The sequence below is a fragment of the Esox lucius genome, chromosome 21, assembly GCF_011004845.1.
Source record: "Esox lucius isolate fEsoLuc1 chromosome 21, fEsoLuc1.pri, whole genome shotgun sequence".
Taxonomy (NCBI): Eukaryota; Metazoa; Chordata; class Actinopteri; order Esociformes; family Esocidae; genus Esox; species Esox lucius.
The window spans coordinates 28,253,313-28,280,214 of NC_047589.1; the positions used below are offsets into that span (position 1 = coordinate 28,253,313).

At 46.2% G+C, this 26,902-nt stretch overlaps 1 protein-coding gene across 5 annotated transcripts in view; it reads left to right on the forward strand.

The window, feature by feature from the left end:
- The window catches only part of phldb2b (pleckstrin homology-like domain, family B, member 2b), a 40,378-nt gene extending 15,985 nt beyond the window's left edge, over positions 1-24,393 (forward strand). For 2 of the 5 annotated variants that reach the window (XM_010885927.5, XM_010885930.5), the window contains 19 exons: positions 1,754-1,873; positions 3,235-3,419; positions 3,517-4,806; positions 7,627-7,983; positions 9,833-9,970; positions 10,348-10,485; positions 11,544-11,672; positions 12,113-12,268; positions 12,350-12,460; positions 13,593-13,682; positions 14,715-14,867; positions 15,670-15,813; positions 15,896-15,998; positions 17,022-17,181; positions 22,208-22,298; positions 23,115-23,261; positions 23,493-23,712; positions 23,842-23,927; positions 24,106-24,393. In XM_010885927.5, coding sequence (XP_010884229.2) covers positions 1,754-1,873; positions 3,235-3,419; positions 3,517-4,806; positions 7,627-7,983; positions 9,833-9,970; positions 10,348-10,485; positions 11,544-11,672; positions 12,113-12,268; positions 12,350-12,460; positions 13,593-13,682; positions 14,715-14,867; positions 15,670-15,813; positions 15,896-15,998; positions 17,022-17,181; positions 22,208-22,298; positions 23,115-23,261; positions 23,493-23,712; positions 23,842-23,927; positions 24,106-24,246 — 3,959 coding nt within the window. In that variant the 3' untranslated portion in view covers positions 24,247-24,393. Of the gene's footprint in view, positions 1-1,268; positions 1,372-1,753; positions 1,874-3,234; positions 3,420-3,516; positions 4,807-7,626; positions 7,984-9,832; positions 9,971-10,347; positions 10,486-11,543; positions 11,673-12,112; positions 12,269-12,349; positions 12,461-13,592; positions 13,683-14,714; positions 14,868-15,669; positions 15,814-15,895; positions 15,999-17,021; positions 17,182-22,207; positions 22,299-23,114; positions 23,262-23,492; positions 23,713-23,841; positions 23,928-24,105 lie in introns of those variants that run through there. The other 3 variants (XM_010885931.5, XM_010885929.5, XM_010885928.5) reach the window with 3 other exon arrangements.
- The last annotated feature ends 2,509 nt before the right edge of the window (positions 24,394-26,902 follow it).

Here is a 26,902-nt window from a genome sequence, read left to right on the forward strand (position 1 = left end):
ATCAGAGAGTGGCGTGTTAAATAAATCCGTCGTGTGACGTAGATTGTTGCGTTTCAGAATCAAAGTCTGTTGTAAAACACATGTTCTGTCTTTGAGTTTCTCCTCTTTTCAGTCTGTTTGCTGCCCCGCTGAATACCATATGGTACTGTGAGTTATTAGACAGAGACTGTTAGAGTATTCATACACATACACACACGCAGGCGCACACACACACACACGTCATGGTACAGGTTCACACAACATTATAACCATACCTTATTCATGACAGCCAGGCCATACACACCACAGACACCACAGACACACACATATACACACAGACACCACGCACACACATAAACACACACATATACACACAGACACCACACACACACATACACACAGACACCACACACACAGATACCATACACACACGTAAACACACACAGAAACCATACACACATATACACACAGACACCATAAACAAACACACATTGACTCACATCTATGAGTACCTTGGTCTTGGGAATGAAGGTTGTGCTCTTTGCTAAGTGTGTTTGTGTGTGTGTGTGTAAAGAGATGTGCCACGTAGTCACAGCATGTATTCTGTCCTGTAGGATGAGTGTTTATTGTTCGGAGCCTCGTCCAGCTGTGTAGACTAAACAGTGATGTGTGAAAGCATTCTCAATTCAGAGGGGTTAAAAGCATTTCTGTCCTGACCATTATTTCCTGTGGTTGGTGTGTGCAGTCATACTCTGCTACAAGACGCTCTGAGTTTAGTCTTTCCTTGGCTTATCATCTAGTGGAAATACTACAGCGAAGCCAGAAAAGTACCCTCAGCTGAAAATGTGTGCATTCACACACACACACACACACACACACACACGTCACCTGCAATTTTTCAGGAAGAGCCAAGCGTGTCAGAAATGTTTCTTTGCACAGCTGAGTAGGAGGACCAGACACACACACACACACACACACACACACACACACACACACACAGACATTACTCACACACAAACACACACACAGACATTACTCACACACACACACACTGCACGTCAGCAACATGCTAAAACCACACATTACATATACAGTCAGACATGGAGTCCTCTGAAGGCATCACATCATCTCTACTAACCCCCCTCCTAACTATGGGCTTTGAAAGCGAGAGTCTAGAATTTTCTTCATGCTGTGTTTTTCTCACTCCTCTCCCTCTGTTGTCTTCTTTCTCTGGTTTGGTTTTCTCCTGTGGGTTCCTGTCAGACGCAGACAGATAGATGGAACAGTTATATGGTTTTGAAGCAGTTTTCCCCGTATTGAGGCTCTTTGGCCAGGACCACTGCACTCAGATCTAAACGAAAGCCACCAGCGTCAGAATGGTTTAAAACAGAGGTACGGGTCTGAGTGTTTCATCTGGATTGTGTGGAATGGTCAGTCTGAGGTTAGTCTCTCAAGGCCACACCTTCAGATGGCCATACCTCCTGGAAAAGCCTGGTCCAAGAGGCTAGCTAGAGGTTTATGGAGAGATGGTCAATATGGCTTTATTTGTCTGACCTCCAGTCAGTTAGGAGTTTCTCTCTCTCTCTGTTAGCTATTTGGACAGCTGTGGAGGACCGGTGTGTGTGTGTGTGTGTGTGTGTGTATACACGTGTTACATGGGGTTATGAAGGACCCCAATGCCTTATTCAATGCTTGAATGGGTGATCCTATTAATGGTCAGAGAAAACCCAATGGAGCAACTCTGACTGTGTGTGTTGGTGTGTGTTGTCTCCAGGTTACTCTCTGTGTCTGGGTAAGTCCTACTTCTTCCGCTTCAACCACCCAGAAGAGGCCAGTCGTATGAAGGGCATGCTCCCTCAGAAGAACCCCGTCTCCCCCCTGACCTACAGCACAGGTAACACGCGCCATCACGCACACGACCTCTGACCTGGCGGTGATCACGCTCATGTCTTCTGTGATTTTCTGCCCCCCCCCCCCCCCGACGCACACACCTTAGACACTGTGCTGGAGACTTGGCAGGGGGAATGCTTCTCGCATCTGGTAATGGCTGTCTTAGCGGTGATTGATCTCCGAACACAGTTTGTGTGTGTGAGTGCCTTTCTGTGTGTGTCGTATATCAGCATGGTCTCTGTAGCTAGACAGCAGGAATGTAGATACACGAACATACATCTGTGGGTATCGTCGTACTATCTCACACACACACACACACACACACACACTGCTAGGTTTCATATATGTACGGGTTTGCCCTGGCAAATGTCTCATATCAGCTCCTTCTCACAGTACAGTTATGTTTAGTGTGTGTGTGTGTGTGTCATATATCAGCATGGTCTCTGTAGCTAGACAGCAGGAATGTAGATACACGAACATACATCTGTGGGTATGGTCGTACTATCTCACACACACAGAGCTGATAGTTAAACATAACTGTACTATGTGAAGGAGCTGATATGAGCAAGACATTTGGCAGGGCAAACCCGTATATGTATGAAACCTAGCAGTGTGTGTGTCCGTGTGTGTGTGTGTCCGTGTGTGTGTCCGTGTGTGTGTGTGTGCGTGTGTGTGTGCGTGTGTGTGTGCGTGTGTGTGTCTTACGGCGTCTCCAGACCTCGGGATATCTACTTTCTGCCCCATTTCTCCGCCTCCTTACAAGGCTAACGTTGAACCTTTCACACTCAGAGCCCCCTCTCTTACATACTCTAGGAGCAAATTCCTGACCACTGAGAGGTTTTTTATATCCTCTGAATTCCAAAATAAGGAAGTCTCTTGGTCTGTTACTTTTAGAGACATAAACCGCCGTGTGTTAGTTTTGGATCCGAGAATAGGTGTGTGTGTGTGTGTTTTGGCCATTGTATCAGGCCCTTGGCTGGCAGCTCTCTGTTGTTTGGGTTATGGGTGTTCTGCCAACCGTAGCTCGGCCAGGAATAGACTGATGCAGGTGCCACCGCCATTTCACTTTCTAACTCCTTGACCGCGACCAGACATGGGGAAGGTTCACACTGACCACGTCCACAGAGTTATTCTCTGAATCATAAAACCTACCCCACACACCTGTGACCTAAACCTACCCCATACACCTGTGACCTAAACCTACCCCACACACCTGTGACCATGAGACACTCAGGGAGGGCTGATGTAAAGCCTGGTTTTCCTCCCCTTTTCATAGTGTTGAAGGAAGAGTTGCACTGTTTAAATGACTTCTTTTTTTCTTTCTCCCCTCCTGTGTCGCCTGCTCCCTCTCCTCCCCTCCCCAAGACTATCTGAAGTTCAGCAGCGACTGCAGTCATGGCGTCGTGGGAGGGGCAGGCAGCGCCAGAGGGATGCGCTCTGCCTCGGAACTCCGGGATTTGATGGACACCTTGCAGCGCAAGAAAATCGCCCTGGAGACCAGCCTGAGAGCCAATGGGGACGCTAGCCCCTCCTACTTCAGCATGACCCAGGTATGACAGGTGTGGAGCATCAGGAAATGGATGGATTTGGATGGATATGTTTTCACGCTTCGAAACGTTTGTTTTCCCTTCCTTTCCTCTCTGCCAGTCTCCGCCCACCACTCCTGTGACCTCACCCACGTCAATGTCATCAGCCTATCAGGAGCAGGCAAGGCGTTTCTACGGTTCTGATCGTCCTCCCCTCTCCTGCAAAACAGCCACCCCTCCCTCCCCCTCTCGACGCTCCGATACCCCTTCCTCCAGATCCTCCAAGGCTCGGAACCATTCCTACCAATCACAGGACAGCCTGCTGATTTCACCTGGCGAAGTGCGACGACGCCCAAACTCCCCCCTGTTGTCGACGTGGAATGGTGGAGGTTCCTCTAACTCCGTGGCGGGTGGAGAGTGCCTGTCCTCTCCTCCCCCACCCACTTCCCTCTCTCCAACCAGTGGAGCGGCCAGCATGCCCTCCAGCCCTCGCCTGGGACGCCGTAGCCACGAGCCAGTGCCTAGCAACCGAACCAGGAAGTACTCTGCAGGGTCTCTAGGCGGCATGATGGGTAGTCACAGCCGCTCTCTGCCCCGCCTTTGTCCGTCTCCTCGTTCCCATGACAACGGAGCCCTGGCGCTCTCTACCCTGCCTCTGCAGCCCTCTGAACGCCCCCACAACCATCACCCCGACCACATCACAGCCTACAACCGCATCACAGGCTACAGCCACAGTCAAACCAAGGACTTTGGATACAACCGGGCCCAGAATATGAATCACACCCAGAACCAAGGTGAAGGGGTGGTATCCATCTCCCTCTCCTCCCCCAAGGCTCCGATCCAGGCCCCTCCGGATGTGACAGTTCCGTCCCGTTCAGGGGGCTCCACCAGCCCCCGCATAGCCAAGAAACTCAGCCTCACGTCCGCCGGCTCCACCTCCAGCCTCCAGGAGCCAGAAAGGCCGGCCAGCCGTGGAGTCTCCCCAGGATACGACTTCTCAGTGGGGGAGATAGAATGCAGGGGGGGCAGCCTGGAGCCTGGGCTTGGTTTAGGGGAGAGGAGACAGTCTTTTGGAAAGGGAGGAGTTGAGCCAGGTTTGGGGCTTGGTTTAGGAGAGAGGAGACAGTCTTTTGGAAAGGGAGGAGTTGAGCCAGGTTTGGGGTTTGGTTTAGGGGAGAGGAGACAGTCCTTTGGAAAGGGAGGAGTTGATCCAGGTTTGGGGCTGGGGTTAGGGGAGAGGAGACAGTCTTTTGGAAAGGGAGGGGTAGGGTTGGCTGCAGGGGCAACCCCACCTGGAGGATTCAGGGCGAGGAGTGGCAGTATCAGCTCTCTGAGCGGGAAAGAAGAACTGACAGACTACCACCATCGCCAGAGAGATGAGAGACTACGAGAGCAGGAGGTGGAAAGACTGGTGAGGAGTGTCTGTCTGTCTGTCTCAGTCTGAAATGATCTGAATGAAATTGAGCCACAGAATTGAAGGACTTGGATATATTCTGGGAAATAGGTGATCTGGGTGGATTGTGAAGGCTAGGAAATATGGTCCAGCCATCACTGCTTAGTCTGCTAAGAACATGTCAGATCTTTTCAGATCAGAGAGACAAGTCAACAAGGTTATTGATATGAGGTAGAAAATAATATAACTTTATTTCTAAGAAGCAGCTTAACAGATGGATATTGTTATACTGATCCTCCTGTAAGTAATAAACATGTAAAAAATAATAATCTTAGGTTGTATTGCCCAGTCCTAACATACACACACACACACACAAAGATAAATATGCAGTATATTTTGTCAGAGAAGTGTCCCTTACTAACGGGAACATAGTTATTCTTGCTTCTCCACTGGGTTGGACAGAGTTCAGAGGAAACCCTTGGCTTTTTTTAGACTCTCTGTAGATGTGTGTGTGTGTGTGTGTGGTTCCGTAAATGAGGCCATCTGCTGTTCCGCCCATTTGGATCGGTTTGGTTTGTTTGGAACTCAGAACCATCTGATGTGAGCTTAACGCGGCCCAGGACTATAGAGCAGGTGGAAGTTCCCTCCCTCCCACATATACACAGACTCACACACACAAAAACACACACCAGCTACAGCCAGTGGCTTCCAGAGAAGTGTTTGGACATTTAAACATTGTTTGAAGTGGGCTAAATATTCCCAGAAGATCTTTGAACATTCCTCAAAATATTTTCCCAAATATTGTAATAGCTGCCTTCATGGGAGAACACACAAACAAATGTTGAAAACAGACATCTACACTCCAATCTCTCGACAGAATTAAGCTGTGTCTCAGGAGTCTAAGATGGCTTCCTCTTTAAGTCCTCTTTATGGACACTACTTCAGACTGTGTATCCACATTGCCCTCTAGAGGTGAGACGGGCAAAGTGCAACACGACACCATCCCTGATTTCACTGTTCAAGACTTGTCTCTTTGCTAAATTACCAACAGCTGCTCCAATGTTGAGAGATAGAGGGCATATAGAGATGTGGTTTAAATAAATGGGAATACTTTCAGTACTTCTCCTGAATTCATTGTCAAGTGTCCTTGTCCACCTGGTCATCCTTGTCCACCTGGTCATCCTTGTCCACCTGGTCATTCCTGTCCTCGTCCACCTGGTTATTCCTGTCCTCGTCCACCTGGTCATCCTTGTCCACCTGGTCATCATTGTCCTTATCAAACTGATTATCCCTATCCTCGTCCACCTGGTCATCTGTCCTCATCCACCTGGTCATCCCTGACCCTTGTCGACCTGGTCACCCCTATCCTCGTCCACCGGGTCATCCCTGTCCTCATCCACCTGGTCACCCCTATCCTCGTCCACCGGGTCATCCCTGTCCTCATCCACCTGGTCATCCCTGACCCTTGTCGACCTGGTCACCCCTATCCTCGTCCACCGGGTCATCCCTGTCCTCATCCACCTGGTCACCCCTATCCTCGTCCACCGGGTCATCCCTGTCCTCATCCACCTGGTCATCCCTGACCCTCATCCACTTGGTCATCCCTGAATCTTTTCGACCTGGTCATCCTTGTCCACCTGGTCACCCCTGTCCTTGTCCACCTGGTCATCCCTGTCCTCGTCCACCTGGTTGTGTAGCTGATCAGGATTCTGCCAAAAGGCTCTGGACACAACCCACCTGTGTTTGGCTTTAAAAGATTAAGTACTATTATAATGTGCACCTGGCACAGTCAGAAGAGGACGGGCCCCCCCTCAAAGTCTGGCACCTCTCTAGGTTTCTTCCGTGCTTTTCACCCTACTTTGGACACTACTTGGGCATTCATTTCTTGTTGTTGCTTGCTCTTTGGGGTTTCAGGCTGGGTGTCTGTACAAGCACTTTGTGATGACTGCTGATGTAAAAAGGACTACATTTCATTGATTGACAGGAAGATCGCGCAGATCCTGAGATGCTCAAAGATTAGATCTCGATATTTCTATATCAGTATCTCCTCCACCGTGGGAGCCTGGGGTCTGTGTTCAGATCAGGTTTAACCCTGTGCCAGTTGCTGTGAACTCCTTGACCTCCTTTTGTATGGGAGCTCTACTGGGGTTTGTCTCTATTAAGAATAAATCAGGTGTCAATCTGACAGAGTATTCCTTACTCTGCCACATGTTGTCTGTAGTCTAGTATTACTCTCTGTGTGCATGTGTGTGTGTGTGTGTGTGTGCATTTACTTCTGGTCTTGAGTGTGTGTTTGGACATATTTCATGAGCTGTGGGCAGTCCGCTGGGCTTTTCCTGTTGGAAATTCTGACTTGGAGCCAATAGCATTCCCAGGAAAGCCTCCTGCTCCCTCCTCCCCACCCCGCCCTCCGTCCCAGGATCTCATAGCCGTCACTATGCACTACGGGACGGGAACTTCACCTGCAGCCCCGCTCAGTCGCTGTAAAGCAGTGGGTGGGACTGTGAGCTTAGTGACGTTCCAGAGCTAGCTTAGCGGCACAGCTCTGGTTGGTCAGTTGTTGGGCAGCTTTAGGTTCCAGTCATGTTTTCGTAGACTGCTGTTATTCTACATGAGGGAATTTTAGGAGCTTTGAGAGTCCGGTTTGCCCCAGTGACGATCTGTGGGCGTCAGGAGTTATGTTCCTAACTGCGCTCATGCTTCCACAGGTAATATCCATGCATTGGCTCTTAGTTTTCGGCATCCAATCAAATTGCTTTCCAGCTGTGTATGTACTCGTCAGTGTGCCTGTGTCTGTCTCTGTATTTGCTTCTGACTGTGTTGGTTTGTTTGTTTCAGGAACGCCAGCGGCTGGAGACCATCCTGTCTCTCTGTTCGGAGCTGGGCCGTTCGGAGCAGGACAGGCAGACGGGCGTTGTGTCGAGTCCTGGTGCTGGTTTAGCCGACCTCCAGAAAATCAACCGGGAACTAGAAAAACTCCAGGTCTCCGACGACGACAACGAATGGGTGGAATCTGTCTTCTCCAACGTGGGCACAGGTGCCCGCTCTGAGAACGGTTACCATGGTAATGACGAGGAGCTTCAGGTCCGGCAGCGACGGAGCAGCGGTCGTCGTGACAACAGGGCAGAGTCACCAACCGTCAGCTTGCAGAGCCCCACCCCCTCGCCCACCCCGCGTCTTCCCAGGACCAAACGGGTGAGTGCTTCTTTCTCCCCCCTCTGTTTGATCGTTTAGGGTATTTTGGGTGTTTTGTGGTTTGTATTTAGGTCACCTGAGAGACTGGCTCTGTCCTGATCCAAATCCCTCCTTGTAGATTCCTTGGTCCTGGTATGAATCTGACGTTCTCTATCAACGTAAGGACATGATGCTGGTCCCCAACTAGGATTCGATCTTGCTCCATGTGAACATGACCCACAGATCTCCCTTGTCTAATTTGGATTAGTCTTGGGTGAATGATGGGTCCATGAGTCCAGTCCGATTCTTCGGAGTGAAACACATTTCCTGACTTTGGGTTGTGACTTCCCGAACATACCCATTCGGATAAAAATTTTTGTGACCCCACCATTTCATGTATCATTCTTGCCATACACATTTTTGTAATGAATTGCACGCTCTCATGTACTTTTGGATGTTTTTTTTTACTTTGACAAAAGCATTGATCCACTGTATGCTGAAATCCCTTCTTTTAAATTTTTTATGTTTTACATTTTAAATGTTGTGGTCACAAACATGTTATCAACATTGGAAAGCTTGGGAAGACCTGACCTGAAGTCAGGAAATTTCCTCAGAAAGAACACATTTGAGTCATGGACTCATAAGCTCCACCGTGATAGATTTTCCACCCTTTCAAATGTAGCTAAATACCCTTAAAATGATATTCTTCTTACATGAAATGACACCAAATGACTGAACTTCACAAAGCCTAACTGTAGATGGGTGTACCCATTTTAGACACCAAATGACCGAACTTCATGAAGCCTAACTGTAGATGGGTGTACCCATTTTAGACACCAAATGACCGAACTTCATGAAGCCTAACTGTAGATGGGTGTACCCATTTTAGTACCATCAATGACCAATAAACAATCATGTGAAAATGTAAATCTCTTTCCACCTGTGATAACGTTCCCCGCAATATCTGAGACACCAATAAACATATTCTGACCGAAAAACATGAATGTAGACTTGTCCTAGCGTGAATGTAGACTTGTCCTAGCGTGAATGTAGACTTAGTGTGAACAGTGCATTCAAATCAGTTGCAGATATTCGCATTATAGAAACATTTTGTACACATGTTGCAAATAAAAATAGTTGTGGCCTTGGCGTGGCATGTCAGTACACCCAAATCAGTTGCAGATATTTGTGTCGTAACAACATTTTGTACACGTTGCAACACTGTAAAGACTCAATATGCGCAAATATGTGTGATGTCAAAGTGATGCAATGATGAAGACGTATAATTGAATCATTTCTAATCACCCTTCTGTAACTTAATGTACTAGTCAGTTTCACAGACATGACAATCCCCAGTTTCAGCAGTTCGGGCCCCTCTTCAACCCCAAGGTTGGATCATGTCTATTTTCAGTATTACATTTGTGTCATTCAGCAGATTCTCAGAGTAACTTAAAGGAGCAAATATGCTGCCTTGCTCAAGGGCACTCTAAGAACAAAAAACCCCACAGTTGGCTATATGCACAGGAGATATTTACATTCTGGTTATTAGATTAGAGAGTGCTAAGGATAGCCGTCTAAGACTAGCCTGTGTGTAGTCTGTAGGAACAGCTGCCTAGTATCTGGTGAATAATTGAAGAACAGAGTGACTCTATAGGTAATAATCCCAAAGATGGATCTATGAATATTAACACCTATAACATTTCCATGAACCAGTGTTTTTCACCTCTTGTTCTAGACAAACTGCAGTGTGTTCAACCAGCCCGGCACTAATGCCCATGATGCAACTCATCAATTTACCGTCAAGACCTAGATGCTGTGTGTAAACATCAGGAGCAATGGTTCCGTTTTGAGAGTGTGATGTTCTCTTCAGGCGCCGGCTGAGGAGGCCCAGCGGAGGAAGGAGGTCGTCCGTCTGGAGGAGGAGAGGATCCAGGTGTTGAACAACATGGAGGAGCTGGAGCAGAAGATCAAAGACCTGGACAACCAGATGGAGGAGTCCATCAGAGAGGTGGAGAGATTGAGGGGGAGGAAAGGTTGGGTGGAGATAGGGAGAGGTGGAGAGATGGGGGTGTATATGTAAATGGGGGAGATGGAGAGAAGACCTGGGATTTACCTCTAGAGTGGCAAACAAAGATCAATAAGCCCATAAACCTTTGAACACACTCACTTTGACTTTTAAATGATTTGAAAAGTAAAATGACCATAAAATTCCTGTTGGTTTTGAAGAAGTACACCTCATTAACAGCTTATTTACCTTGTGTCCAGTCTTGAAATCAGACATAAACAATGTGTCATATGATAAGACCAATCCATTATTTTCTTCTAAACCGCGTGGGCTCAAAAGTGACGCCATACGGGATTCATGCGTTTTTCTCTCGCATACAGGTGGAGATGGAGCGTGCCTTGGTGGAGGCGGAGCAGGAGGCGGAGCTTGCGGCCCTGCAACAGGATCGGAACACTCTGCAGGCACTCAACGCCAAGATGGCTGACATGGAACAACAGGCACAGAACCAGAAGACACAGGTGTGTGATGACACCCAGTCGCCTAGGTCCACCGGGCAGCGACCAAAACCAACGCGGTGTGTGTCTCTCTCCGTACGACGTGTGTGTACATGGCTTCTGGGGTGTGTGTGTGTCCTGTGTTCGTAGGTAGTGTTCCTGAACACACACATTGATTGACGTGAGTAGCTGACTTGGCTCATGTAAATCCTCCTCATGCTGTCCAAGGTCCAAATATACAGCTGTTAATGCAGCATAGAGCATAGAGCTTACAACCCTATCTGTGTCCACACACACACACACACACACACACACCCCTATGGATTTAAACACCCCTATACGCAAACACACACACACATACATTTATACACACATGCATAGATTTAAACAAACATTTATATAGAAAACACACACGTGCCAGCAGATTTGGACACACACACACACGTATACACCCAAACATGCACACACATGTGTTTTAGTGAGGCTCTATTAAAAGATGCAGCAGGCACTAAGTGGGGTTGAATGGTTCCGAGGAAGTGTTTGTGTCTTGTCACCTCGGTCCCCACTGGGTCATGTTCAGGCCTGCTTCCGGACCGTTCCGTTAACCCTACAGCTGCCAGAAACACGAGAAAGAAACTACCGGGCGCGGGGAGAACCAAAGAAGCCACGGAGGGAGCTTGAAATTAGACTTCTTTTACCAAATCTGATGAGACAAAAACAGACACATGAAGCCAATGAAAGAGAGGGATGAACAGATAGTTGTCTGGTCTCACACACACACATAAATATATATATATATATTGCCAGTGGAAACGTCCCGGAGTGTTTGTGGTCTGTGCAGAGGACCTCCTTTCCATCTGCCAGCTACCCCCCCCTCCCCCGTGATACTGTAGTAACTAACTCCGCCTCCCCACTCCCCTAACCCCTCCTCTGTCTCTCTCTCTCCTCCCCTCTCCCACCCTCTCTGCTTGTCTTCCATGTCGGAGTGTGGATACGTAATACGTTCCACATGTTCCACTGTCTGTGCTTGTGTGTGTGTTGTGTGTGTGTGTGTGTGTGTGTGTTGTGTGTGTCTGCGCCAGGCGTGTGTGTCGCTGCAGGCTGAGAGAGCTAGGGTAGAGCAGCTGTCTCAGAGTGTGTGTGAGCAGCGCTCGCGGCTCGACTCTTGCCCTGAGGCCATGAAGGAGCCCCTACAGGAACAGCTCGCCAGGGTCAGTACACACACACACACACACTTCCTGTTTCCTCTTCTACTTCCTCTTCCTGCTAAAGAAAGACAGCATTTCCTGCTTATTTCCACACACCTTCCTCCCTGTTCACCTCTCCTGGCTCCTGTTCAGGAGGCTGTCTCTAGCTCCTGTTTGTCCTCTGCCCAGCTCACTGACAGTGAGTTTCAGAATGTGGCCTGTCCGTCAGTAATGAAAGCTCTGTCCACATAGAAGCTCCCTGGACTATCATCCTGCTTGTGGGAGTAGCGGCTGTTTGGGTTGGAGGGATGAAGGAGCATGGTTTGACAGCATGTCTGGTGACAGCATGGCTCGGGTGCTTGTGTGGGTGTGAGTCATCTCTACCTCGCCGTGCACAAACTTGGTGATTGCAATTTGAACAAACGCAGAAAAGACCGAGTGACACAAGGCAGTCCGTGTTTCAGGACTCTGAGGTGCTGGAGGCCGAGACGAAGCGGTTCGAGGACCTGGAGTTTCAGCAGCTGGAGAAAGAAAGCCGACAGGATGAGGAGAAGGAGACAAAAGCACAACATCTCCTCAAAGAGATCGCAGACCGCCAACGCAGCACAGTCACACGCAAGGTCTGTTGGAGTGTGTTTTAAAGTGTGTCCAGGGCTGAACATTGTGTGTGTGTGTGTGTTTTAAATTGTATGTGTTTGCAGGAGAGGCTGGAGACCCTGAAGAAGCAGACAGACCAGATTAATCAGCAGGCTCAGAGGGAGAAGGACAGCTTCCTAAAGGAGAGGACCAACCTGCACATGATGCTGCAGAGGGTATGTATGTAGACTCTATGTATGTAGACTGAATGCATGTATGTAGACTAAATGCATGTATGTACAGTATCTCACAAAAATGAGTACACCCCTCACATTTTTGTAAATATTTGAGTATATCTTTTCATGTGACAACACTGAGGAAATGACACTTTGCTACAATGTAAATTAGTGAATGTTCAGCTTGTATACCAGTGTAAATTTGCTGTCCCCTCAAAACACACAGCCATTAATGTCTAAACCGCTGGCAACAAAAGTGAGTACACTCCTAAGTGAAAATGTCCAAATTGGGCCCAATTAGCCATTTTCCCTCCCCGTTGTCATGTGACTCATAAGTGTTACAAGGTCTCAGGTGTGAATGGGGAGCAGGTGTTTACATTTGGTGTCTTCGCTCTCACACTCCCTCATACTGGTCATTGGAAATTATTAAAATTATTGTTGCTCTACATAAAGATGGCCTAGGCTATAAGAAGATTGCCAAGACCCTGAAACTGAGTTGCAGCACGGTGGCCAAGAACATACAGCGGTTCTACAAGGACATATTCCACTCAGAACAGGTCTCGCCATGGTCGACCAAAGAAGCTGAGGGTAAAGGTGATGGACTGGCCAAGCATATCTCCAGACCTAAACCCTATTGAGCATCTGTGGGGCATCCTCAAACGGAAGGTGGAGGAGGGCAAGGTCTCTAACATTCACCAGCTCCGTGATGTCATTGTGGAGGAGTGGAAGAGGACTCCAGTGGCAACCTGTGAAGCTCTGGTGAACTCCATGAGGGTTAAGGCAGTGCTGGAAAATGATGGTGGCCACACTAAATATTGACACTTTGGGCCCAATTTGGACATTTTCACTTAGGGGGGTACTCACTTTTGTTGCCAGCAGTTTAGACATTATTGGCTGTGTGTTGTGTTATTTTGAGGGGACGGCAAATGTACAAGCTGTACACTCACTACTTTACATTGTAGCAAAGTGTCATTTCTTCAGTCACATGAACAGATATAATCAAATATTTACAGAAATGTGAGGGGTGTACTGTGGTATGTATGTGGACTGTATGCGTGTAGACTGAATGCATGTATGTAGACAGTGTGTATGTGTTGTAAGTGTGTTGATTTTGCCTTTCTCTTTCTCTCAGGAAAAAGATAACCTTGGCACTCTAGAGAGGAGGTATGCTGAGCTCACAGGTGGGCGGGGCTTCCCTGTCAGCCCCATCAGCCTGAAGGAGGTTCGTAGGACATCTGGGAGCCATCTTCATTCCCACTGGTTCCTCTCCTTTCTCTAAGTCCTCTCTCTCTCTCTTCTCTTTTCTCTAAGTCCTCTCTCTCTCTTCTCTCCTCTTTCCTATTCTCCCATCTCCCATAGGATACACTGTCTCTGACTGACATGTGTCAGTCATCCGGAGGCCCCTCCTGTGACCACGCCCCTTGCTCCGTTTCTTCTCTTCTTCCTGCTGACCTGCTGGTTCTCTCTTCCCTCCTTTCCTCCCTTTCCATAAAGAACGCTGAGGTACTCTCCCTCTACCCTTTTCTCTGCTTCCTTATTTCTCTTCTGCCTCATCCCTGCATCCATCTATTTTTCCTCTATCTCATCCCTCCCTCCTCCTCATTCCTGTTGTTCCAGAATATGCCCAATAAAATACCAATTACTGTTTCAATGCATGTAGATTCTCTATCTTAAATGGGCTTGCTATCATCTAATTTAGCCACGAAATTCTACGACATGACATGGACATGGGGCACATATCAGTACATACCATAGACATGGGGCACCATTTTGGGCTCAACAGCACCACTTTCACCACCAGTGGCCAAAAACACTGTAATGTTCTTCTGGTCATTTACAATTTGGGTACTAAGGAATGGGCAGTTTGATGGATATTTCTGGTGCATCCTGGGATTTGGAGGTGGAGAGGCACTTACAATTTCAGATACTCCTCCGTCTCTTGTCAGCTAATTCTACATTGATAATAACATGTTGTACAAGTTCCGTTCTGGCTTTATCGATGATCCCATTGTTCATGTTTAACATACTCATGAATTGTCTCGCTACATGATCCTAATGGAACCTGTTTTAACATGCGTAACAGTAGGTCTCTGCTACATTTTCCCTGATCAAGCTAACGCTAAGTTTTAACATTGCTTTGACATCTCTCAACCCCCCCTTTCTTCAATCACTCTTTCTTCCAATCCCCTCTTTCCCCCTGCCCCTCCACGTTACCTTGCCCTGCCCCCCTCTATCTCCTCATGGTATGTTCCAGGGCTATGTCACAGTCAGTGAGATCAATGAGCTTTACTCCCAGCTGGGGGGGGGGCCTAGTCCCGCCCCCGCCACTGTTCTGGCCAATCCCTCCCCTGATCCTGAGCCTAGCCCCACCCCCGATGACAGCATATCAAAACCAGCAGAGGACGAGGTCTGTTTAAGGGAGTGTGTGTGTGTGTGTGTGTGTATTCTGCTGCCGCAAAGGTGCATTTCTTGTTGATTTCCATGTTCTCCTCAACGCTCAGTCTGTCTCTCTTTTTTGTTCTCTCTTCATTTCTTTCTTTTTTGTTCTCTACTGTTCTCTCTTTGGTTCTATTCTGTTCTCTCTTTTGTTCTTTGGTTCTATTCTGTTCTCTCTTTTGTTCTTTCATTTTTTGTGCTCTTCTGTTCTCCCTCTTTTGTTCTCTCGTGTTCTCTCTCGTGTTCTCTCTCTCCTGTTCTCTGTCTTTGTATTCTCTGACAGTGTTCCTCTGTTCTCCTTCAAGCTGTGTCACTCCTCTTCTATCAACTGTCCTTCCTCTGCCTCACATCCCCTCCCTCCCCGCCGCCCCCTCCTCACCAAAACCCCCTCTGTTCATTGGCCGGAGGACATGGTGACCTATCGTGAACCCTCCCCCCTCCCTGACTCTCCTCCTCCTCCACTGCCTGTCAAAAAACACTGCCACAACAGGCAGGTAAAGGTGTGTGTGTGTGTGTGTGTGTATATATACATATGCCTTTTGTGCTGTTGTTTGTGTGAATGTGTGATTCTGACATTGTGTGTGGGTGTGTGTGTGTGTGTGTGTGTGTATATATACATATGCCTTTTGTGCTGTTGTTTGTGTGAATGTGTGATTCTGACATTGTGTGTGGGTGTGTGTGTGTGTGTGTGTGTGTATATATACATATGCCTTTTGTGCTGTTGTTTGTGTGAATGTGTGATTCTGACATTGTGTGTGGGTGTGTGTGCTCAGCACTTCAGGTGTCTGGAGGAGAGGAAGCGATTAGTGAAAGAAGGCGGGTCCCACTTGAGTGACACGTTACCCAGGAAGAAGACCATGCCCACCATCACCCCTCAGTTCAGCTGTGCTACGCTGGGACGCAGTATGCCTAACAAGGTACGTGCACACACACACACAAACACACACACATAAACACAAACACCATCACCATCACTTTAACGTTTCTGGTCCTCCACAGTCCCATCAGCCCCTGGTGCAGAGTTCTAGCTGTGGCAGTATTCTACCTCGGGGCCTGTCTGTCTCGTCCAATAGGGACACAGATACACGCCTCCAGCACAAAGGTGAGTACTCTATCCCACACACACACACACACACACACACACACACACACACAATAACTTTAATAATGGCCTAGCAAGAGGACAGAATGCGAGGAGGACTATAGAGCTGCCTCTGGATTACTCAGTGAGTCACAGTGCTTACCTTATAAGGTCAGGGTTTCAACAGACTTTCAGACTGTGCGTGATTGGTGGACAGACCTAGGTTTATTGTGTGTGTGTGTGTGTGTGTGAGAATGTGTGATGGTGGATAGAGCACGATTAAGTGTGTGTGATGGGTGTATGCAGCATGATTTAGAGTGTGTGTGTGTGTGTGTGTGTGTGTGTGTGTGAGATGAGTGGATAGGCGCACAATTGATTTGTTTGTGGAGATAGTTGAGGAGCGGCAGGAAATGCTTACTGCTGTTGTGATGCATCCGTTAATGGGTCTCAGCAACCCATGGATTGTGTGTGTGTGTGTGTGTGTGTGTGGTGAGATTGGAGCCTGTCCCAGAGGGTGGGGTGTGTTTCTGACCCTCTGTGATGGTATCAGGCTTCCGTTGTCTGTCTTTCTCCATATGTGGTGTGTGTGTGTGTGTGTGTGTGTGTGATACAGTTCCCTGCCCTGTTGGGTCTCATTGACTGTGCTTGTACATTGAGTTGTAGTCGGGCATCATTGCCGTACTGCGGTTGCTGGCGTTTTTCAGACCGTAACCATTTTGGGAGTCCACTAATTATCATTAGTGGTGGTTTTCGAAAGCGTTATTTGCTGCTTGTGCGTTTTAACCGTGGCTGGTCAGTGTGATCAGAAGTGGGGACAGCGGTCTGTACCACATGGTCAGACTGTGGTCCTGGAAGGGGGGGGCGGTCCTGGAGATGAGGGCTCGGGGCAGGGAGGAACAAAGACAGGTAACTCAGTGGTTAATATCACACCATTAGACATCCAACACGCACTGCTGTTATCTACCACTACCTCTTTTCTCTCTCCTGGAGTGGTTTGGTGATGTTGTGGTCTCGGCCTGACCGTGTGGTCCCGTTGTGGTCTAGGTCCTGGTCAGTCCGGCTCTCGGGCCGCCTCCCAGTCTAACGTGTACCTGGACACTTACGGTTACCGGGACAACAGCCAGACCTTTGACACCATGAGTGTGGACAGCTCCGACTCCATGGATACCAGCATTTCAGCTTGCTCCCCTGACAACGTCTCCTGGTAGGTGCCTGTGTGTGTGTGTGTGTGTGTCCAGTGATTGTTTTTGTTGTTTTTGATAAAACAAGTGAGAAAACTAAACTGACTTAGGTAGACTGGGTAAACTAAACCAAACTCATCTCATCTAATCTCAAGGTCTGGTGCTGTTAATACAACTCCCTGAAAAGTCTGCATGTCTGAAGTCAAGTTCAGTACAGAGAAATAAACTAATATGCTGGTGTGTTGGGCACTATTAAGAAAACCTGAGCTTTTATTACTAAATGCATTCTACTGCATCAGTGTAGTCTGCCAAAAGTGCCTTACTAATGGACTCTCAAGTAAAATATAAGCTACTTTTAATGTTGTTTTTGCAGCTTGAACTGTGAACGGAATGTTTATTTATTTTTATATATATATATGATTGCCTGTTTCCCAACTGTGAAATTGTGGAAATTCTGTCCGGTCCACTTTGATGAAAAAAGCAAACCGAACCTGTACCTCTCTCTCTCTCTCTGTATATGCCCCGTTCGAAGGGGGACTAGAGTGCTCTGGAGTCGGGTTACAGGCTGGCAATAGTCGGCGAGCCGAGGTAGATCTGGGGTTCATATGTTCTGCTTATACAGCACCCCCTCTTTCTGCCTGGAGATGGTTCGGTCCAGCTGGGCCCCTGGGTTTTATCTGGGTTGGCGGCTTCTGCACAGCACAGGTTTCTGCGGTCCAGACATTGGAGTAGTTTGCTGGGTTCCGTCCACTGGGGAGTTTTCACTGGCACAGTGAAGCGTGGTTTAGTTCTGTGGTTTGATTGTTGGACTGAACTTAATTTGGTTGGGTTGAACTGGATTGGTTCTGTTCACACTGGTGCCTTCATTGGCACTCTGTGGCTCTTGGCTCAGCTTGATTTGGGTTTGGGTCCATTTGGACGGGACTAGCCTGGAGCATCTGAATGGATCATGAGCTCCGTTCCCTCTCATCTATGCAGGTAAGGTGTGGGTGAGGCGTGGTGAGGTGTGGGTGAGGGCTGTTGGTGCATACAGGATGGGAGGAGGAAAAGGAGGGAAATGTGATGGTAGAGGAGAGCGGGAAACGATTGTGTGTGTGTGTGTGTGTGTGTGTGTGTGTGTGAGGCTTGTTTAGACTGGGGCTAATGTGTACCATTCATCTCATCAGTGTTGGGAAATCAGGATTCCAACTTGCCCTGAGGGGAACGGAAGATTTTTGATCTGAACATGGAGGGAAAGAAAGTTGACTTGCTTGTTTTGACCATCAAAGCCCAAAACCCAGGCATCCTATATCATGTGCTGATAGGTTGTCATATGTGCTCCAGCTGACTTGGCGATCATGAGAAAACAGCAACAGTTTTCCAAAAAAAAAGTTATTAATGTAGAGCAAGGAAGGGCAACTGTGATCTTTGTGGCGGAGCCTGGATTAAACTGGGAAAGATGCAGATGGCAAATAAAATGAGGATGAGGGAGGCAGTGGGTGGGGGGGTGCTCGGAGTGTCCAGTTGCTTGAATTACCTGGCCGGTCTTTCTGCTGGATGTTCCTCTGTAATCCACATGGGGCTGCAAACATCAGTGCCCCCGGATCTGTAATCATGATAATTCCCAAAGTACTGGCCATGTTGCCTCAGGAATGGAAATCCATGTGGAATGCTGCATCTCTGTCCAACCCTTCCTGAAGTAAATTTGTCAATGTTGTAGATGTGAAGACCGGATGTCCCCACAACATTTTTTATACCTGATAATTAGGCCCCACCAGGTTTTTTTGTCAGATCCCCACCAGGAAAATGGGATTCAACGGTTAGAAATTAGCGCTGTCTTATGTTAAGGCATAAAGTTTAGATTATTGAGGTTAAGATTAGTTTATGAGATCGGGAACATGGATATTTTCTGGTCTCCAGAAAAAGGATAGAAAAACAAACATTAGTTTGTGTGTGTGTGCTAGCTGTCAACTTGGCCTATTTTTTGAGAATGGTACAAGGAACAGAAGAAGGAACAGGGACAAAAGAAGGAACAGGGACAGAAGATGGAACAGGGACAGAAGATGGAACAGGGACAGAAGATGGAACAGGGACAGAAGATGGAACAGGGAGAGAGGGATGAAGGGAAGTGCGTGGAGATAGTGATGGGACAGTCAGACTTATTCCTGGTGTTCTTTTTTGAGGGGGAAATTAAAAGCAGCAGACTGTCTAAGCTGGTTCAAATGTGTTCCAGACGGGCCCAGTCTTACTGTGACCATCAGGGTTTGTTTGTGTCTTTCTCTCTGTGTGTATGTGTGTGTATGCAGGGTTGGGTATGTCACTTTTAAAATGTAATCGGTTACAGTTACAAGTTACCTGTCCACATTTGTAATCAGTAACGTAACTTTTTGATTACTCAAATTCAGTAACGTAATCTGATTACTTTGAATTACTCTGATTACTTTCATATTATGAGGCATTTGAAAACAAATAGGAATAGCCTATAACCAACTGAACACCTTTTGCGGGATCAATCAATGTTAGAGTTTACATTGCTGGACAAAAACAGAATTAGCATTTTACCTTATGGGTTGTGTAGGCTATAGTGCCTTTGGAAATGGGTTTCTAAACAATAGCTTTTTACTTCAATATGATTGGGCTACATCTATACATGCTAAAGGTCTGTCCGATATTCAGTCATTCCAATTAATTCAATAAATCTCAATCTTCCAGAATCTGAATTTTTATCTGAACATAACCCAAAATCTAATGATGCTTAAGCCTGTTCTGTTATTTTTGTTTTATTCATGTTTTTAATTGCTTCAAAACACTGTTGAAAAATAAATGGCAAATACTCGAAAGGGGCATATCATTGTTGTATATAAAAATAATATTTACGTAGCTTTTCGTGCATAAAATAAATCTGCAGTCTGATGATATGCTCCACAACCAACATTGTCAAAACGTGGCAGAAACTCCCGGCACGTGAATGTACGTTTGCAATCGTGAACACCCGCATAGAAATAAGATTTACCCGCACGAACATAACATGCGATTATTAAGGCCACCAGTGATGGATTTTCAAAACGCAAATGAAAGAAATAAACTGTGATTATAAACCTGCACTTTTACGGTACATTCACACCATTAGCGAAATTTCAGATAGCCAACGCCAGCATCGCCCACAGCGCTTCGTCTTTAGCATTCTCGTGGCTGTCTTTGGGTGAACTAGCGTCATAACAGCAGGTAAACTGTCTTAAGGTTTGAGCATAGCAAATATGTATGAAGGAACGTCAGATTATTACAATGGTTAAAATTGGAATAGAAACGTATTTTAATAAATTTTTACATTTGATATATATCTACTCAATTAATATGCCTCATTGATGCAATTCTTACAACCTGCAATGCTAGTTAGCAAACCAGCTTGCTAGAATTAGGTAGCCACCAGTCAGCTAACATCTATTATTGACACCAGTAGCACCAACTATCTCGGCCACCTGTCTCCATGCTGCACATTTTGTTTTGTTTGCGTCTCTGTAGGAAAATAGTGTGCAATCGTATAGCTCCCGTCACTGCTACTAAAACAATTTTTTTTCATCCATCTTTTAAAAAGTACCGCCAAATCAGTTCTGTTTATTTTATTTGTACTGAGAGCATTTCACAACCACCTACACAAATCCCGTGATTGGTCAGTACCCAGGGATAGGCGCGGGTGATTTGCATGAAGTTGGAAACTCTGAATTTTTTCTTCGCATCTCACGGATTCCACGCATCGACCCACCAGCCGCTCGCTCGCCACGTTTCCCTTCATTGAAATGAATTGAGCCGTCGCGAATAGTGTGAATGCACCGTTAACTTAAAGTAAATTACGTCAGCAGGCAATGATAACCAAAGAACACACATTTTCAGAGGTGCAAAGCCGGCAGAATCACATGTCCTACCTGTATGCACGGAGTTGAAATGCAAATAATTCTAGTTTGGCAGAATGCTTCCCAGCACACCTTTTCTCATCAGATGTCGTTGTTAATTCCATATAATGTTTTATCTTGAAGGTAACGCCATGTAACAAATAGTTGCCTAATCTATTAAACAATTCCTGTAAAAGTTATTCGGTGCAACTCGTCCTGGCTGTGTTGTTCGGTGCATTTGACAAATAAACCTTGAAAAATATGTAACACCAGGTAGGCCCATTGCCTATAATTGTTCTGAGAATTATGCGTCGAGTTGATGATTAAATAAAATGTCATATGACTCGGCTAATATTATCGAAGATATATTCTGTATATTTGCCAGCCATCCAACCAACCAAAACCGAAGAAATGTAAACTAGCATGTCACTAAACTGGTTTTGCGCGTCCACCTTTGCGCGCTTGATGATCACACACACAACTGATGCGCACAATTCATATTTTGTTTCAAATAACAATGTTTTTATAACATTAAATAACAAACTCAAACATGCAACGTGTCATACATTTTTCTCGCACCTATTCTTTTTCAATGGAAGTAATCCAAAAGTAATCATACATTTCTTCCAAAAGTATCAGTAATCCGATTACAATATTTTTGTTGGTAACGTAACGGATTACATTTACTGTTTTTTTGTAATCGGTTACTCCCCAACTCTGTGTGTATTTTCCAAAAATACGTCCTGTGCTTTGTTATTCCAAGTCTGTAAAATGTGTCTCTCTAATTCAGGGGTTCCCAACCTTTTTCACCCCATTCTGATATTTCTTTGTGTCATGACCCCAGTCTCATCTCTCAGGAATGGGGTCATAACATGTTGCAGCTCAAACCATTAAAGACACGTTTGTATGAAGGTAACAGAAACCACTCTGTATAATACAACCACTTCTACTGTCTTCCCAGGAATATGAACCTGTATTTACAATGTGCAAAATGTATGAAGCTGTATGAACAAAGTGCAAATCATTTTCCAGAGTTTGGTCCACAATCATATTTTCAAATTGGGCAAACCCACTTAGGGTCGTGACCCCCAGTTTGGGGAACGCCAGTTGATTTGGAAAGTTCCCGGAGAGGTGTTCTATGGTGGTTTGACAACACGGCATCTGTTCTGTTGTGTTGCAGCGCCAGCACGTCCAATGTCACCAAACTGGAGGAGATGGAGCGCCTGTTGAGACAGGCCCATGCGGAGAAGAACCGGCTCATAGAACACAAGGTACCACACACGCGCACACAGGTCACGGGTTTAAGAAGGATTTCACTGGACACTGAGGTGTTTGTAGTCATGGTCAGCATCGCTGTGATGTTATTGGTCACTGCAGCTGGGTTTGGGAGGCTGACGTGTTCAGCGCTAAAACTGCAATGAACAAAATAACGGGGTTCAGTTCCAAAATGTCGGCTCCAACCGTGTAGGGGTGCCACGCTGAAAATGTAACAAACATGACAAGTGTTTGACAAAAACATTTATTTTGAAGGAGTGCCTGTCATTTGATAGCTTGCACATGCTCAGATCAGCACCACACAAACATTAGATTAAAATACCTTAACTGGCTAGCAGCTATGATAACGCCTACAAATGTGATTGGGGATTTGTACTTGGCTTCAATTGAAACTTTTACTTCAAACCTACCCGTCCTGGCCAGAAATAGGCTTCTTCCTCAGATGGAGACTGTGAGTACTAAGGGTAGTACACACACAACCTCAACATGGGGTAGTGTACAAACAACCTCAACATGGGGTAGTGTACAAACAACCTCAACATGGGGTAGTGTACACACAACCTCAACATGGGGCAGTACACACGCAACCTCAACATGGGGCAGTACACACACAACCTCAACATGGGGCAGTACACACGTAACCTCAACATGGGGCAGTACACACGCAACCTCAACATGGGGCAGTACATACGCAACCTCAACATGGGGCAGTACACACGCAACCTCAACATGGGGCAGTACACGCAACCTCAACATGGGGCAGTACACACGCAACCTCAATATGTGTAAAAAGTGTGTTGTGTCTGGTGCAGGACCAAGAGATGGAGTCCCGCAAACAGGCTCTGGAGGAGGAGAGGAAAAGGAGAGAGGAACTTGAGAAACGACTGCAGGAGGAGACCAACAGACGACAGAAACTTATTGAGAGGGAGGTGAAACTACGGGAGAAACAGAGGGCACAGGTAGGAGCAGGAGTGATGTGGGGCTGGTGTTGGAGGAGATAGGTGGGGCTAATTTAAGAGGAGATGAGTAGGGCTGATATAGGAGGAGAGAGGTAGGGGCTTATGTAGGAGGAGATAGGTGGGCCTGATGTAGGAGAGAGGTGGTGCTAATGTATGCATATGCCCCCAAGACATTGTCTCTCTCCTGCACATTGATTGGTGACCACTAATCTGTAACCCTTGACTTCTCAGTCTCGCCCCCTGACGCGGTACCTGCCAGTGCGTAAGGATGACTTTGACCTGAGGGCCCATATTGAATCGGCGGGTCACAGCGCCGACACCTGTTTCCACCTGTCCCTCACGGAGAAGACCTGCAGGGGATTTCTGGTCAAGATGGGGGGAAAGATCAAGACCTGGAAGAAACGCTGGTTCGTCTTTGACCGCAACCGCCGAACGCTGTCCTACTTCTCGGGTAAATGCCGGGCGTTGACCGTGAGGTGTGATTGACACACCAAAACCCTGACTCCTTCTGATCTGGCTCTCATTGGCCGGTGTCCGTCTTGTGCTAATAATTCTCCTGTGTCCGTTGTCGTTGCTGCAGACAAGCACGAGGCCAAGCTGAAAGGGGTTATCTACTTCCAGGCCATAGAAGAAGTTTACTACGACCACTTAAAGAATGCACACAAGGTAACGTCTTCATTCTAGTGTGTGTGTGTGTGTGTGTGTGTGTGTGTGCGCAGGTGTGTGTGTTGCAGCAGGCTGAGAGAGCTAGGGTTAAGCGGCTGTCTAAGAGTGTGTGTGAGCAGCGCTCGCGGCTCGATTATTTGCCCTCACGGCCCAGTTTGTCTAATCCCCCCCCGTCCAGAGCCCTAACCCGTGCCTGACGTTCAGCGTGAAGACTCACGACCGGGTTTACTACATGGTGGCCCCGTCTCCTGAGGCCATGCGCATCTGGATGGACGTCATCGTGACCGGGGCAGAGGGATACACCCAGTTCATGGTGTGAGAGGTGGAAGGACACGTGCAGTTTGTGCTGTGAAGAGTAGTGCTTCGGAGTGGAGGGATACCGCCGGTCTGCGATCCAGGCGCCGGGACTAGTTCCCTCTTTCTTTGTGATATATCTCTGTGACTCTGTATTTCCATATATATATATATATATATATATATATATATATATATATATATATATATATATATATATATATATATATATTTTTTTTTTTTTATGTCTTCTAACATGGTGTTCTCTGACAGTGTGCCTGCGTTCTTACAGAAACTCAGCTGGGATTGGCCACTGTCACCACATCACTATATTGGTCGTAACTCATTATTCATTCACTGAAAATGTCAATGTGCATCCGGTGGCAGACGAGCTAAACAGAATGCCGGTTTCCCTTTGTGTTGGTGAAGCGTCAAATTATCAGTGGGCATGTCACTGATATTTACTCAACACCAAAGTGCTCAGGTCTCCTGTGTGTGTGGGTGTGTGAACGTGTACTATGCTGAATGTGATACCATAACCCAGAGGTGCTAATCTTTCTTTAATGTATTTTTTCACATCAGGCCAATGTCTTCCATTTTGTCTTTGTGTTGCCAAAGACCCCGTGATCTGTGGTGAAAACCAAAACTGTGGGACGTTTGGTGGTACGCTGAAGGCACACTAATCATCCCATCGGTTAATGTCTTACAGCTTAGCAGGGTGCCAGTTGAGCTTTCCCCGCGTACGTTATCCTTCACTAACCACATCGCTATATGTAAATTGCGTAGTATGTTATCCAGTGCCCAGGTTCCGCGTTTGTGAACAGTCTTATAGGCCTTGTGAATGTTAGAGCACAGTGTTATGTCCCATACTGAACAACCAAATGGAAACTAACAAAGTCACTGACAACCAAAAGGAAATCAGTGGATAAAATAAGAAAGGGTTCTAAAAAGCACCCACAGGGGCTATCCACAGAAAGGTTACAGCTAATGAATATGTCCACTATGTCTGCCTCAGAAAAGGCAAACCAACATAAATACCAGGAACAGGGCCAAAATTGGTGAAAGGCAGCCTGACTAACATGGTAATCAGCATGTGTGCAACATATGCTGTTCAACCAGGTGAGTCTACCAAGGACCTTTCTCTGAGATCTCTGTGGCCAAGTCAAGGTGTAGTGATTAGTATCTTCTAGCAACCTCTAAGTCACAAAAGCCTGTAACATGGATCATCTTCCTGGCATCACAGACATGTATTTATTCCCTCTCACCAGCAGAGGGCAAAAGCTGTAGCATAGCAGAGGAACAGAGAACAGGCTCTCGCCATCTAGTCAACTCCAGGAACTTATTTACTAACTTTTAAAACCCCAAAGGCTTGGTGTAAGCAAACATTGCCCAGAGTTTTTGTTTTTACTTTGGGTTGGCTAGCCAGGGGTTTATTCGTTAGTGGGCATTAATGTGCTTTTAACTATTTGTCTAAGACAGCATTTTTGGAAAGATATCATTGGATGATTTTATAATGTAGCTATACTATACTGTATTTGTGCTATTGATTATCAATGCATGTATCTTTATTTTTGCATACAGAAAAATAAACACATTGTGCCTTGGATATGTTAGACATACTTGAAATATTTGCATCACCGATTGTATGTTTTCAGTCTACTAGAGCACCTTTTCATCAGAACTGCATTATTTAACCAAATGAAACATCACGATGGTCTGGCAGTTCTTGTTCTTTTTAAAAAGTGCTATTGGGATAAATAATGCCATTCAGTTTAAATGACAGAGGTTTTGTTGATTGAAATCCTCCATCTAGTGGTCGTCATTGGACACAGTGCCTGGACTTTTTATTGGTTGTATTTTTGATACTTGCAAATGTTGGCTATGAAGTGAAGCTACAATGAGAATGTTTCGATAATAACTGCCCAAACAGGCAAGACCTGACGATTGATGATTCATAATTGATGACACCCTTTGATCTCCTCCCTCAATCTCCTTGAATCTTCTTGAATCCGTATATTAATAAATCCTTCTATACATTAATAGCACACTTGATTCCTCATACTTTTTTATTCTATGTTGTGTAGTGCAGCTTGTAACATTTTGACTGAATGAAGCAAGTCCAAAAAAATTACCTTTATTTAATATGTATTACGTATTATATTTCTTTCTGAAATATTGTGTCTGGTTGATACGGAAGAGGATTAGTGTCAAGCAATAATAAAAAAAATCAAACCATATCTACATTAAAGTCATTATAATGCGAGATTAAACTCGTTAAATGTCGAGAAAAAAAGTCGAAATACAATCTTGAGAATAAATTCATTAAATATCGAGAATAAAGTCGTTGTGTTTCGAGAAAAAAATCGTTATATTTCAAGAAAAAAGTCGAAATACAATCTTGAGAATAAACTCATTAAATATCGAGAATAAAAATCGAAATTAAATTAAACGCATTCGATCAGTGTGCATTGCATAGCCTACTGATAGAGGACATGGCAGAGTTGGATCAATTAGTCAAGCTATATTATAGACTTTCTTTCAGTAACACAGAAATACTATCAGCGTGAAGGTGAAGGTGACCAGTAGGCTTGATACTGTCCACCCTTGCTGTCTTGCCAGGTGGGCTCTCGTCGCCACTGGAATGCCCTCCCTCCAATGCCCTTCGGGGGAAGAGTCACTGG